Source organism: Ascidiella aspersa, chromosome 6 (assembly GCF_963924565.1).
Source record: "Ascidiella aspersa chromosome 6, kaAscAspe10.2, whole genome shotgun sequence".
Classification (NCBI taxonomy): domain Eukaryota; kingdom Metazoa; phylum Chordata; class Ascidiacea; order Phlebobranchia; family Ascidiidae; genus Ascidiella; species Ascidiella aspersa.
This window is the reverse complement of record NC_139452.1, coordinates 27,803,921-27,818,181: the sequence shown is the minus strand read 5'-3', so window position 1 is coordinate 27,818,181 and position 14,261 is coordinate 27,803,921. Positions and strand designations below refer to the sequence as shown.

The window sequence follows — 14,261 nt, the reverse complement described above, 5'->3', positions numbered from 1 at the left end:
TGCGAATGGTTTAACAGGGCCCAACATAATACTCTTTTAAATCAATTGCTATATTTTGAAACTGCTTTTTATAGTGGAGCGCTATACGATAGGTAGACGTGAGATTTTTGGCACATCTGTTCATGTTGGCGCTTTATTTTTACCCGGACCCAACATGATTCGTTAAAAGTCGTAGATACGCCAAATCTGTTTCTTAACCTTCTTTAAGTTAAAATACCATTTTTGTTTTTTAGAATCAGTGAAATATTCCACTTAGGTTTGAAAGTTGTTTTTATTATTAAGGGGAACAAAATCAAATGAAGATTTTTTCGTTTTGGGTCGATAGCAGTTTTGTTTAGTTCTCTAGCAGGAACAGAGTTCAGTTTGTTTTGCATTCTAACCCAACTTAAAATGACTACTAGTATGGTTAAAAAACACTTTGTTGGCAGCCCGTAGCGTTTCTAAATGTCTTATAGTTAACATTTTGTCTTTGTCCATTTTTGTTAATTATCTTCAAGTGATTTTCTTAATGGACAAGTTCATTGTTACAATTCAAATGGGGATATTAGTTATTTTATTTTTGTAAAATTTTACATTTTAAATATTTTCATCTGTTTTTGCAGATAAAAAATATCTTTTGCCGATTTCATCCCAAATAATGATTTCATTTGAAAGCGAGCCGATTCCAGAAACACGTGAAACTCGTGATGCACGTTGCACTCGCGAAAAACCTCGTGATAAAAAGACATCACATAAAAAATCCGGTTCCCGTGGAAAGCGACGAACCCGTGAAGCCCGTAATGCGAGCGGCTCACGTGAAAGACAATCATCACGAGAGAAACAAAAAACCCGTGAAGGACGTCGGCCTCGTCGTGAAAAAAAAGACGCTCGCGATAAATTGAAGTCACGTGAAAAAGAGAAATCACCTGAAAAATATAAATCACGTGAAAAACCAAAGTCTCGTGAAAAACCTAAATCACGAGAAAAACCTACATCACGTGAAAGACCTAAATCTCGTGAAAAAACAAAGTCTGGTGAAAAACGCGATGATTCGAAATCGCGTGAAACAAAGAAAACCAAGCAATCAAAGAAGCGTGAACAGCAATCACGTGAAAGTCATGAAGCTCGTGATAAGAATGATCCTCGTGAAACACCTACTCAGTTTGATCCATCAGCATCAAAAAGCAAAGGTCAGCAAAAAATACTTTCTAACTATTCCATTTTAATACTTCGATAGTTAAAGTGTGGTTCACTCTGATGATGGTTAAAACACTAACTTCCTTTCTAACAATAAAACCCAAGGTTTAAAAACGCGGGTAAAACCAGAATCAGACTTTTTTTTTTTCACTTTTTTTTTTTTTCTTTTTTTTTTTTTTTTTTTTAAAGGAATTGTTATAAGTAAAGTAAAGTAATAATAAAGCCTTTCTTTCTAGTTACTATTACACAAAGTATTTACTTATTGGTGGACGTAGTTATTTAGTCCAAAGTTGCAAAATCAGGTGGCAATGCTGAACGACAAATTGCATTTTTCATTTCCAGATAATGTATTTTTTCTCAATTGTAAGGATTTAACCGTATTGTATGATCTGTTTTCTTGTTAGGTTCTACTATGAAGAAAGATTACAACTAACCAAAATATACTATCTGAAATTGCGTTACTGCTGTTGCCTTACACCTCATTATCAGACATTTAATATTATATACTGCCTTGCTTATTCCTAAAGTCAAATCGTTATTAGCCTAAATGTAGGCCAATCAATAGGTGCATCTTAAGGCGCGTTTACACTACAGCTGCGCTGAGCGGAACTGAGCTGCACTGGGCGTGAAATTGTTTTCACTACAGCTGCAGTGAGCTGCGCTGGGTGAAAATCTCCCCAAACGTAACGTGTTTCTATAGCTACACTGGGCTTGAGTTTAGCAAAGCGTGAAAAACGCTCCAAATCGTAACTTTAAGCTATCTGCAGCTGCTGCACGGGGCTTCAGTTTAGCAAAGCGTAAAACGCTCGCCACAATAGAATTTAAATGCAAATTACGCTTTGCTCAGCTCAGTGCAGCTGTAGTGTAAACGGGCCTTTATCCAGAGGTGAAAATAGAATTAATTTAGCGCAACGACAAAAAAAAAATTCTACCGGAACTTAAAGTATTTTCCCTTCACCACTAATCTATTTCTTTAAAGTTCTTACAACAATGTTGGATTACAGATTCGGAGGATCTTTCGCAAAAGGACGGAAGATTCAGAACGCTGATAACAAGACAACAGGAGACTTACGCCAAAACAATATCGCAGCGTAGAGCAACAAATACCGGTACTTTATTGAAATTCGCGTTTTTTTAGGGGGGAAGAGTCACACTTTTGTAAAAACAATTTTCAAATTGATTTACTTTTTTTGGCGAACTTTAGCAGTTTTAAATATTACTTAATTCATTTTTTTTTCTGTTCTAGGATCAATATATTTGTTAAATGGTTGCGAGCAGGTTACACATGGTTAGATTTCTATTTTTTTTTGTCTAAACTACAGTTGCCTATTGCTTGTTTTACAAGTATTTCCTTTTCATCTCTTCCCCTAAATGCATATATGCGATACAACTAAAAACATATAGCCCATGCCGTTTAACCAAAAAACTATACTTGAGGTATAAGTTATAGGCTACACAAGACAACAAGATATCTCGGGTAGTTTATTTGCTCAGCGTGCTCTTAACATTTCTGGAGGGGATTCGCCCTTTCTTAATTTGCGGGCAGCTTTTAAAGCGCCACTCGACAAGATCTCTGGGCACTTTGAAATGTTGCCAAGTGGCAAATAACGTACTTTCCATCGCACACGCGAGCTAGCTGCTTAAAATCGCCAAGTGTGTGGCTTTTATCTAGTAACCAAATAAAATAATTTAGGTTTAACGATTTACTAGAAAGATTAAGTTTAGTATCATGATTGGCGTTTTTCCTTGAGAATTATTTTCTATGAAGTATGAAAGGCGCCATACCAGGTAGCGAATTTCACTTTTAGGATTTTTTTTTGTCACACAATTGTGTCTACAGTTTCTTTGATTATCCAACTACTATCAAGTTAATTAATAATGCATTTCTAATTAGAAGTGTAAGTTCGTATGTTTCGAGTCTTTTTACTAGCTAAAAAGGTAACACTTTGTTGCGTGAGTTCTATAAATTTTTTTTTATTAAGTTAATGTGTATAAAGAAAAAAAAAAAAAAAAAAAAAGTGTATAAAAATTTTTTTTTTATTAAGTTAATGTATATAAAGTGACTTCAGGTTTACTGAGAAGCCATCCACTTTTGATGTAAAATAACTTAATTAAGGGAGTTACGAAAGCAGTCGGTCTTTGGCGGGAACTGGGCACGAAAGCAGCCAATCGGCGCTTGACGGAGCTTACGGCAGCCAATCAATGCAAAGCAACAATGTTCCATCTGACCAATCGCTGCTGCATTACGTGAACTCTCTTTATCAGAACTCAAGCGCCAGCCTACAGAAGCAGTCGGCTTCTAGAGTTATCAACAAACTTAGGCTGTCCGAGATGAAACTGCGACGCTCAGGTATCTATACTACTGTAGATTTTATTTTCTAATAATATTAGGCGAAGGCTGTGTTCTAAAGTAAAAAGGTGGTGTGCTAAAGAAACATATACAGAATCGATAACATACATGACATTAAGGAAAGATTGCCAGCCTTGTAAACAAGTCATTGTGAAATGACCGGAGTCATAGTCAAGTCATTTGAAAAATAACCTAAGTCCAAGTCAAGTCGTTTGCAAATATAACAAGTCAGGTCCCAGTCCAAGTTATCGGTTGCCCAAGTCAAGCAATATACAGCAATCAAATTGTTTAACGTAGAAAACTCAAGTTAACTTTTAATGAAAAACACTTGTCCAAGTCGATTAATTTGTCCAAAAGACTCAACCAAAGTCAAGTCATTTTAGTCAACAGACTTGAGTCAAGTCATTTGAAAACAGTGACTTAAGTCAAGTCAATGACTTTAGTCATTACCACACTGAAAAATACCGTATTTTAGTGATTAATCCTACCCAATTTTATACTGGTGTTATAGTCGCCCAAAACGCATCGTATTTAAATGTTATTAACCTAATAGATTTGTTTTCCGGTGGTATAGCCTCTCAAGTTTAAAGTAACATGATTTTGAAAATGAATAAAGAGTTATTCGAAACGTTCAAAATGATACCTATACTTCTGTATGGGATTTGATATTCTTACTACGTTTTACTACAACCTCCAACTATTATGCTCATTGTTTGGTGTAGTTAAAGTACAAAAAAACATCACATTAAAAAATATTCCACACTAGTAACAGTGCAGGGATAAGCTGGGTTAGTTTAAAGGCTAATAATTATAGTTGATTAGAATTTTGCTGAATGCATATGCGAGCGCAAAGCTGGTACACGCTGCGATTGAACCCGGCTTCATTTGTTAGGTTGCGTGTTTCAACAGCTTAGCCGCAGCAATTTATTAAACGTGTCTGTGTTTATTGAATAACATCAGAACGGCAATCAACTTACAAAGATAGCGAAAGGTCCATAATACAGCAACAACTGTCCAGCATACAGTAATAAACTACTGTCCGTTACTTTATTTTTTAATCATTTTTATTCAGACCCTTCACTTTTCAACCAATCTCTTCAATCTCTTCGCTCGCTGCAATCCTACCAATCAAGCACCGACGACGGTTTGTGGTCGGGAGGCAACATGACGTCATCCGATGACGTCAGTCACAGCGCTTCGTCACGAAACGTCGACTGGCAGTCGCGCGCGCACGATTCCGGGATCGTCGAAGCGCAACGTGACGTCATACCCAGTTATGCTGACGTCATGAGGGACAGCGCGATTTGGCGTGACGTCACCAGGAGTGAAGCGAGATTGAGTGACGTCAGCAGTGATGACGTGAAACCGGAAGAGGGTGATTGGCGATACACGTTGATGAAGTTGAGGGAAAGACGAATGAAAAGTAAGGTTGAAAAAAATTCGCAAGTTTTTCATTCTTTTTCTTTTTATCTATATTTTTTTTAATTCACGGAATTGTTTAAGTTGTGAGCCAAGGAAATTTGGTGTGCAGAAGTATAAGGCATAAGTTTGTAGAAAAAATATTTGGGGAAAACTGTATTTTGATAGTACCTTATTTGTTTACCGATGCTGAAATTTTTTAAGAAAAAAAATAAGCAAAATTGTCTTGAAATGTTCTTGAATGTTCGTCATACAATAAGGCCAGAGCCGCAAGTTTTGTATTGAAAATTTGAAACACCAAAGGCGAAATAATTTAATAATAATCATCCTAAACTTCATAAAAACAGTTTTTTGCGGAAACTCAAACGCGCAAAGATTGTAAAATTAATTTTGAGCAGGCGTTATTGGATTTGGCAATGACTGTTTTTACTGTTTTAAATTAATAAGGAATCAGTGTAAAAATTTTTTTTTTTTAAATTGTAACGCCAGCGTTAACCATTCAGCGAAAATATGAGCATGGATTTAGCTAGACTGATTTGTTTCCAGCAAAACTCTTTGTTCTAAGCAAATAATTACCATGTTAAGAGTTCAGCATTAACCTTTATTGTGTAGTTCGAATACTGAAATAATAGACAACCTAGTCTCCTTTTAGACGAGAAGACAGAAGAGAAGCGTGTCGAGTTTCTTTGCTATTTATTAAGACTAATAATGTAGCACGCCGTAAATACACAACATCGCAGTGGACGCAGTTATGCGGTTGTTTTTTCGTGAACCGTCATTCTATTGAAATAATTCTAGATAACGTCAAAGGACTGCGGAAGTCACACAAGCAGTCGTGTCAACAGAAGTTCATGACCCCGAACAATTCGTTTCTCTCCTCTGGTGAGCGCCTTGTTTCCGGGTATTCCATTTCCAAACCCTTGGGTGAAATGACTCCGGACATACCTCCCATGCGCCACCTTGCGAGCAGCGAGTTTGGATTCGACAACCACTGGGCGGAAGGCGAGAGCAGGTAGGCTTCGGATTATGGGATAGCACTCAGGGATGCCAGCTAGGAGTTTTTAAAGCCAAATTTGAAAATTCAGGCTTATTTTGAAGCTCTTTGGATTCCATTTTTTAAAAACAAAATCAAAATGAAATTCGTCAATTTAGGCTTTTATTTGGTATTATTCAAAAAAATCAAGTGTATATTGTTAAAAAGAGATTAAATCAACACTAAAAGAGAAAACTTACCAAATTTTTATTTTTATTTTGGCCATCTGGCAACCCTAAATGCACTTGTAAATATGTCCAATTTCCCTATTATAGCTATACCAACTATTTTTAGCAAAACAAGTAAAACTCGTAGTTAAAAACAGGAGTAAAAAAAGGATCAGACGCTTTGTTTAAAAAGAAAACCAATATATTGGTTTGTTGATGGCTGCGCTCTGTTTTTATTTATTTATTTGTACTCTTACAGGAACTGATGATGCCACTTGGCGAAATATATTTTCCTTAAAACAAAACGTCTGATCCTGTTTTTACTCATGTTTTTAACTATGAGTTTTACTTGTTAATATACGCGTCAGCGGAGCAGTGATCGACTGGCTAAAACCTGCCGCCGATGGTTTTGGATTCTATAAAGATGCAACCTATTATTTTTAGCAAAAAGTACACATCTAAGCGTATTGTTAACCTTGACCAATGTTCTAAACAAGTCATTTTTAAAAGACCCAGACAAAGTGATTTGCAATTAGGCTACTATTACGTCAAGGCCAAGTCATTGTCATGCTAAGTAAAGCGATCTACATTAAAATAAAATGGTAAAATTGGTTAACTCGTCCGATTCTAAAAATATTTTAATTGGCAAACAACAAAAATATAACAATAGTCAGGCAAACTGTTTTACAAACATAAATTGAGGTAAAAAAACAACCATAATTTACCAGAGGTTGAGTCAAGTCATTTAAATTTCTCTACCATGCATTGGATAACATTAATTCAAAGTTAAATAAGTTTAACAAGCATCAAATTTTTAAGATTTATAAACTTTTTAAAACTTGCTTCCCAGATACGGAATCATGAACATGCACTGGGTGAACGGCGGCGAATACGGGGAAGCCCCTTCACCCATGGTCACCCCGCGACACCCAAGGACCCACACCCACGCCTACCATATTAACAACAACAGCAGCAGCTACGGACAATTAATGACGCCACAAAGAGACGTCTCGCGCGCCAAACGCATGTCGACGATTTTAAACAAGACGAGGTCAAAAGAGCGCGAAACCAGAAGAAAAACGCGGGAAGCGCTCAAGTCGGATGAGGGCAAGATGAAAATCTCGAAATCCAAGGAGGGCAGGTGCAGGGCGAAGCTGGTTTACTAAGTTAATGTTGGTTTACGCTAAAGTCCAGGGGTTCTTAATCTGGGGTCAATGGACTCCTTGGTGGTACATAAACAAGTTTTAGGGGGTCCATCAAGGCCTAATTCAAATATTGTCAAAATTTTTAAAATAACCAAATTTCCAAATAAAACAGTTTAAACAAAATGAGTGTTTTTACACTGAATGTATTTAGATTCCAATGCGCTTTCACACTTTTTGGAGCGGGATCAGCAGATTTTTGCAGATTATTATTTGTGTTGTGACCTCAATTTATGACGTCATTTCTAAGATTCCTTGCCTACACTTGTCCACGCGAAGCAAAAAAAATTTTTAGGGGTCCGAGGTAAAAAAGTTTAAGAACCCCTGCGCTGGAGTGTTAGACTGATCTGACTTCATTTGTTAAGATGCATGTTCTCAAAACTTAGACGCCGCAATAGCTTAAACCTGTTATGAGTTTATTGAATGACAATAGAACGCCAAGGCGCTGGTCTAGAATCCTACCACAATTTTGGGTTTAGGGTAGGTTTGAGTTTGAGTAGGTTAAGCCATATCATTACATATTAACACATGAGCCACCCTCAACCAAACACTAGCCGGCAGCCTAACATAAATATTGTGCGTTGCTTTAATAATTGTTTCAACTCTGTGGTGGGATTCTAGACCAGCGCCTTCGAATAGCTTAAGGTCCAGTGTGGTGCAGTACTAACGGCCAGCATAACAACCTCTGTCTGTTACATTGTGTTAATTGCGTAACTTGTGTTGCGTTTTATTTTTCCAACTCCTTTTGAACCAGGGGTTCTTAAACTTTTTTTTGCCGCGGACCTCTAAAATCTGTTTTTGCCTCGCATGGACCACGGTAGGCAAAAAAAAATCAAGAATGACGTCATAAAATTACGTCACAATACAAATAGACTTTAGAAATCTGCTGATTTCGGTCAAAAAATGTGAAAGTGAGATGGAGTCTTAATGCATTCAGTGCAAAACCGTTTTATTTTTAACTAAACCGTTTTCTTTGATAAATTTATTACTTCTTAAACATACACTAATGTTTTAATTTGGTTTTCATGGACCCCCTAAAACTAGTTCACGGACCCCCAAGGGGTCCATGGACCCCAGTTTAAGAACCCCTGTTTTAAACATATAGCACTTTGCCAAATAGTCTGTCAATAGAGGCGTGTGAGCTGGCGTCTAAGGTGACGGGAAGAATGCGCAGGGTTGACAAAAACTAAGAATAGCCAAACTTATCTTTAAAAAGCCAAATCTACTACAGAACTCTAACAAGCCTATGTTTTTCCTGAAATACAAAAGCAATGAATGGCCATGGTGGTAAATTGATTTTCTCGTTTTGTGACTTTTTTTGGCAAGTTTTTTTTCATTTTGTGTTAGTTTTATCATATTTAACATAATACTCATGACTTTTTTGAATAAAACAAATAATAACTCAAAAAGCCAAATTTCATTTTTTTTGGTTGAAAAAATAAAATCCAAAAGAGGTTCAAAAAAACCTAAAAATTTTTAATTTAGCTTTATAAACTCCTCACTAACAAACCCGAGAATGCGTTGGCTCACGAAATGAAGTTTAATTTGAAAAATAGCTTCGAATACAATGGCAACCAACAAATCTTAACACGGCCCCTTACACAGGACAATGCTTATGCTGCGGATTCCATCTTGCGAGAGCGACATATCAGGAGAGGCGAAGTGGAAGAGAAGGAATTCGGCACTTTCTGTAAACGCTACGTGATTGCTGCGTTTTGTGTGTGTTTTAAGATTAATCAAGTTTGCAATTAAACTGTTTGTTGGTTATTCTTTGTTTTTCTTTATTCTATTGTTTAACATTTCTATTTGTTTAAAAGTATTTTCTTTTATTCTATGGTTTGTTGCTTTATTCTATTGTTTAAAATTGTTTGCCCTACATTTTTTTATAGTTTTGTGGAATCGAATTGTACAAAAAAGAGGAAAGTTAAAACAAAGAAAGTAAAATCTGTTGTTTCACTGTTGATTTTTATAATTTTTTGTGATGATTGTAACTAAGTTTTTGAATAAAAGGCATAATTAATTAAGTGCATATCGGGATTTTAATCCAAAGCAAAATGAACTTAATTTTTTTTTTCTAGTTGAAGCTGGAACATTATTTAATTCAAAGTTTACTTTTTAGAGCTTCCCTATTTTATTTCGTTAGGTCACATATTGGAATGTTAGTTTAAGAAAGCTGTGATACACGCTAAGCAAAAGTCACGTGTAGAAAAGTTGGTTCAAGTTTAATTTGATTATAGAAAGCTACAGCGGTTTAAAGATCGCGGTTATAACGGATTTAAATCCTTATCACAAGATAAAATTATATTAAATTGCTCAAGATTTTGATCTGATTATAACTAATGTGGATAGACAGGAATTTTATCACCGATATTCCAGTTAGTACCTGCATTTCAACTTGCTGCTGTCTATAGGAAAAAATAGCACTTTTTGTAACTCACATAAGCTCGGTTGGTTAGAGTTAATAACCAGCAAAAAATACGTTCATAAATTAAAACTTTAAATAATAGTCAGACACTATAGCTTATTTAATAGTTTTGTTTCCCAGCTATTTTATTAGACGCTAGTAACTCTGTGTTTATGGTTTCTATCAAGGTGAAGCAAAAATGTCCGACATACACAATAACCAACAGCTTGTTCAAATAGGTACCTGATTTTTTTTCTATGTATTGCGGATTTGCGACACGGCAGCACTAATGATAACAGATAACGGGGTCAAAACACTAAAAAACGTGCACAAACGAGGTCATGTTATATGGGCTAATATCGAGGTGTCTATTCAAAACCGTTGGGTTTATTTCAAAACTAAGGAATTGGGCGAACATTTACAATTCTAAATTAATATTAAATAATTGCAAAATGTAACAACTTGGCTCGCGCAAATGTATATGTAGTCAATGTAGGAACAAGGTGTTAAAAAAAAAAATTGAAAATTAAAGTGGTAACTATTCCAGGATTGTACAGCTGAAATTTTCGCCTCTATTTCAAAACTGTCAAAATACACATGTTGGCTCAGTCTACGTGTATCCAACTTGTTTGGAAAGTGGTAAAAACTGCATAACTGTGCAAAAACGCGCAAGATCAGAAATTATTGATGTGTCAATGCTCTAACTGAATTTCAAGTGCAAAGCAAAAAAAGTTAAACGAACTAATTGCCTAAATATAGATGTTAGCAACAAAACATAAGCAAAGGGAAGCAGCTGCTTTTGATGAAAACAAGGTGCTACAATACTCAATTTCTTCTAGTACAAGTACAAAAAGCATAAATAAACAAGCAAAAGAACTAAGATAGTTTAAAGCGACATTACTTTCGAACATAATATACTGCCAAAGATGCTAAGGTTTTTTAAATGATTTCGAAAGAATAAACTGAGAACTGCATTGTGCAACTAAAACTAGTTTTCATAAACTTAAAAAAACACGGCATGTTTGTTAGTAACTGCTAATCACGAAACCTTAGTTGCATGAAATTTTCAGGGTCCTTTTTATAGCCGTAAATTCCGTAAAAGCCTATATGTTCGTCTTTGCATTCCAGCGTGGTTTTGTAGCAGCCAAGCTTTTTACTCAAAGCTGTTATAACTCCCAACATTCTGACAAAAACAAGCGTTACTGTACTTTTTATAATATAAAGTTTTTTAGCCTTCCTAAATTTCATCCAATCTTTTGTAAATGACACAAAAAAATATATGCTTTTTTTTAACACTTTAATTGTATGCTGATTAGATTTTATTTTAGCAATTTTTATACCATTTGACAAAAAAATGCTACTTTACATTTTTTCTCATATGAAATGTTTAAATGTTTTAAAACTTAGTCCATTCATTGGTAAAGTATACTAAATAATATTTTTTGTCCAAAGTTTTAATGATCAGATTTTATTGTGCCCCAGTTTATTACAGATTAAAAAAAAAGTCACTTATATTTTTCCTAATATCAAATGATTAACAAATTTTTAAACTTTATTTAAGTGACACTAAATAACTTAAACTGTTAATTTTAGTGACACTAAATACACAATTTCTGCTGAATTGATTTTATTTCAGCCGATTTTTTTAAATCTTACATAAACAAACGTTACCTTCCATTTATCTTAATATGAAATGTTTATTTTTTTTAATGGGATTCATTTATTTACATACAAACAATAGACAAGATACTTTACCGAGAAAATGTTTCTTGCATTCAGTTCAGATATATTTAGACCAATTTTAAGACACTGAACAGCCGTCTGTTTTTGTTTTGTTTATTTCTAACTATATTTAATTGAACAAAAAACAATATATATATAATAAATAAAACTGTACTTACAATTTTCCAAACTTCCTTCCTCTATATGCGCTATCAATGACTACTTCTTCAATACGGCCTCTCTGTAATGATGCAACAAATTGTTTGTAAGCTTAGTATGGGTAATTTGTTACCCTAATTAGTTACATAAAATAATAAACGACAAAACAGTTATTATACGCAATAATATATAATTTGAAAATAACATAAAAATATTTTGTTGTTGTGATTTAACAATCATCAGTAGTGCAGATGTTAAACAGGTAAACATAAAAAAGCTTTGATAAAATGTCTCGCACTACGGATCCACATTTAAAACTGGCTTGTGCAAACAAATTTCAGCCACAGTTTAATTTGTTTGTTTTCTGAGAAATTGGTCACATTTATTACTCACCAAATAAACTGTTTGATAAAATATCAGAGGGCACACAAAGAGTCAAACTTCAAGTGACTAATGGAGCAAGTATTGTAAGTTAAATATTAATAGAAAAAACACCCATTATTTCACTTGTATCCATTTTAGACAATAACATTTCATGAAACGCAGTCCTATTTTTTATTACTTTTTCTTTTTAAATATTTAATTCAATATCTTAAAAGTGTTAAACGAAAATTCAAAATAACAATGATACATCTAACCAATTAGGACCATAACTATGAACCTTCAGTTACTTCAAACGACTAAGACATAGAATGTATTGAGGGCTGTGGCACTTCTGTACAGGGTTTGATATTTGTTCTATGTCTAAGTACAACCTCCGGCCATTAATTTTGAAATAAATTATTTAATTTAATTAACATGTAATATTGTATTAAATGACCATTTTATATATTAATTTAATTTTTATAAGCTTTAAAAGCCTTATTTAAGTCAACTAAAATCACAGTCGTACAAAAATTACTTGCAAAATACAGTGGTTTACAAAACACATAATACATCATAAAAGGACTTACTGTTGCACAAGAATGGATAAACTTTTGTTCGATTTCGAGCGTCCCACATCCGACAATCTTTCCCCGTCCCTGGTCAGCCTCTGTATCTTCAATCACCATGTTGTAGTATCCGCCAGCTTGCTTCATGCCATTAAACCGATCTATAGAGTGATCGTAATATTATTTAGCTAAAAACAGAAGTATTTTAGGACTTTACCTCCATGAAAAGACAAAAATTGGATACATGCTTGATTTCAATTCAATAAAAAGAACATATTTAAAAGTTTGTCAATTTGTATTTTTTCCTTAGAAACTTCTGGGAGTCATATGAAAAACATATTGTTAAAATAATGCTGTTTATTTTAATTATGCCAAATTCTTTTAAAATTTACCAGAAATTGTTTTTTTCTGCAACCAATCAAAATTTACTAGAGATATTTTACAAAAGATCAGTAGTGCAAAAATAAGTTTACTTCTACTTAAATTGGAAAACAAATTGTCGGTTTCTGGCAGCATATAGACTACCATTAATCGTGGTCCATGTATTATAGTTTTTTAATACCTATAAAGTTTTCTTTCGACACTTCTCCAACTTTAGTCAGTTGAGCAAGAACATCTGTATAACCTGAAAAAGTTTAAATATTATAAGATAGATAAATAGTGTTAATACAGTAATAATGTGCCGGATTCTGAACCTAATATTTTACGTAGAAGAGTGCCTAACCTACATACCAACAGATTTTGCCAGGACAATTGGGACCAAGATGATATATAAAACCGAGTGTTGCTCATCCAGCAGTTTTATTATATTTAATCGACGTTTTAAAGACCTATTCTCTGTCTTGCATGATATGCCATTTTCCTGATGAAGGCGTCTTGTCTAAGACATTGAAATGTTGATTGATTATAACAAAACTGCTGGATGAGCAACCCTCGGTTATATACATTATGCCTGGCAGCAGGATGATATATGCCTTTGAAAAATACATCTCCACATATGTCCTTGAAAATACAGGTGGTTTCCAAAATGTATGGCTTACACTTTGGAAATTTTTGCTTACTCTTTACAGTAAATCATTTTAAAATAAATATATGTCGCTATCCATAATGTAAAAAATTCTAGACAAATCATGAAATGCAGTTAATATATTGTAAAATCCAATAAACAACTACCATAACAAACAGCAATAAAAGTAAACATTGACCAATACCTCTGGCATAGTCAGCTGTAGAAAGTGGCCTCAGAACAATTCCTTTATCAGGTTTGGTCGGCGAAAGTCCATCAGCTTCAAACTTTAGTCCGTACTCAGAAAGATCAAGGTCTTCTAGCAACTTGGCGTCAAACATATACCTTACTTCGCAAGACATGGCGGCGTACCTTTCTTATCAGCTGGAATTGAAAATGAACGGAGCTTTACTTACTTAGCTTGGTAACGTGGAATAGCTACGGCTATAAGTTTCAAATGTGAAATTATTAATCTGGGGGATTTCCAATTCCCATTGTAAGACCATATTGTGAAATAAATATGTTAATGCAAAGTAACTCACCGCTTATGTTTGATGTAAACTAAATCTTTTTGCTCGAAAGTGTATTTTATTGACAGAAATATTTACTTTTGTAACGTTTACAAATGTGACGATAAAATCAGTGGAGCGTATCTGATGATCAAAAAAGGTAATTACCCTTTTTAGCAATA

General features: G+C 34.3%; 2 protein-coding genes across 2 annotated transcripts in view; one reads left to right on the top strand and one right to left on the bottom strand.

Annotated features, from left to right (window-relative positions):
- LOC146141098 (uncharacterized) overlaps window positions 1–7,311 on the top strand; it is a 33,864-nt gene extending 26,553 nt beyond the window's left edge. Inside the window, exons 21-26 of the mRNA XM_083392810.1 lie at window positions 603–1,169; window positions 2,181–2,285; window positions 3,293–3,526; window positions 4,599–4,949; window positions 5,744–5,957; window positions 6,996–7,311. Of these exons, the coding sequence (XP_083248936.1) occupies window positions 603–1,169; window positions 2,181–2,285; window positions 3,293–3,526; window positions 4,599–4,949; window positions 5,744–5,957; window positions 6,996–7,311 (1,787 nt within the window). The remainder of the gene's footprint in view (window positions 1–602; window positions 1,170–2,180; window positions 2,286–3,292; window positions 3,527–4,598; window positions 4,950–5,743; window positions 5,958–6,995) is intronic.
- Window positions 7,312–9,996: 2,685 nt separating this feature from the next.
- On the bottom strand, window positions 9,997–14,188 carry LOC146141097 (glucosamine 6-phosphate N-acetyltransferase-like). The gene is made up of 6 exons (XM_083392031.1): window positions 14,113–14,188; window positions 13,776–13,954; window positions 13,127–13,189; window positions 12,586–12,725; window positions 11,653–11,714; window positions 9,997–10,934 (listed from the first exon to the last, which is right to left on the bottom strand). Exons 2-6 carry the CDS (start codon window positions 13,930–13,932, stop codon window positions 10,787–10,789), a joined length of 570 nt encoding a protein of 189 aa, XP_083248157.1. The 5' UTR covers window positions 13,933–13,954; window positions 14,113–14,188; the 3' UTR covers window positions 9,997–10,786.
- Window positions 14,189–14,261: the final 73 nt, after the last annotated feature.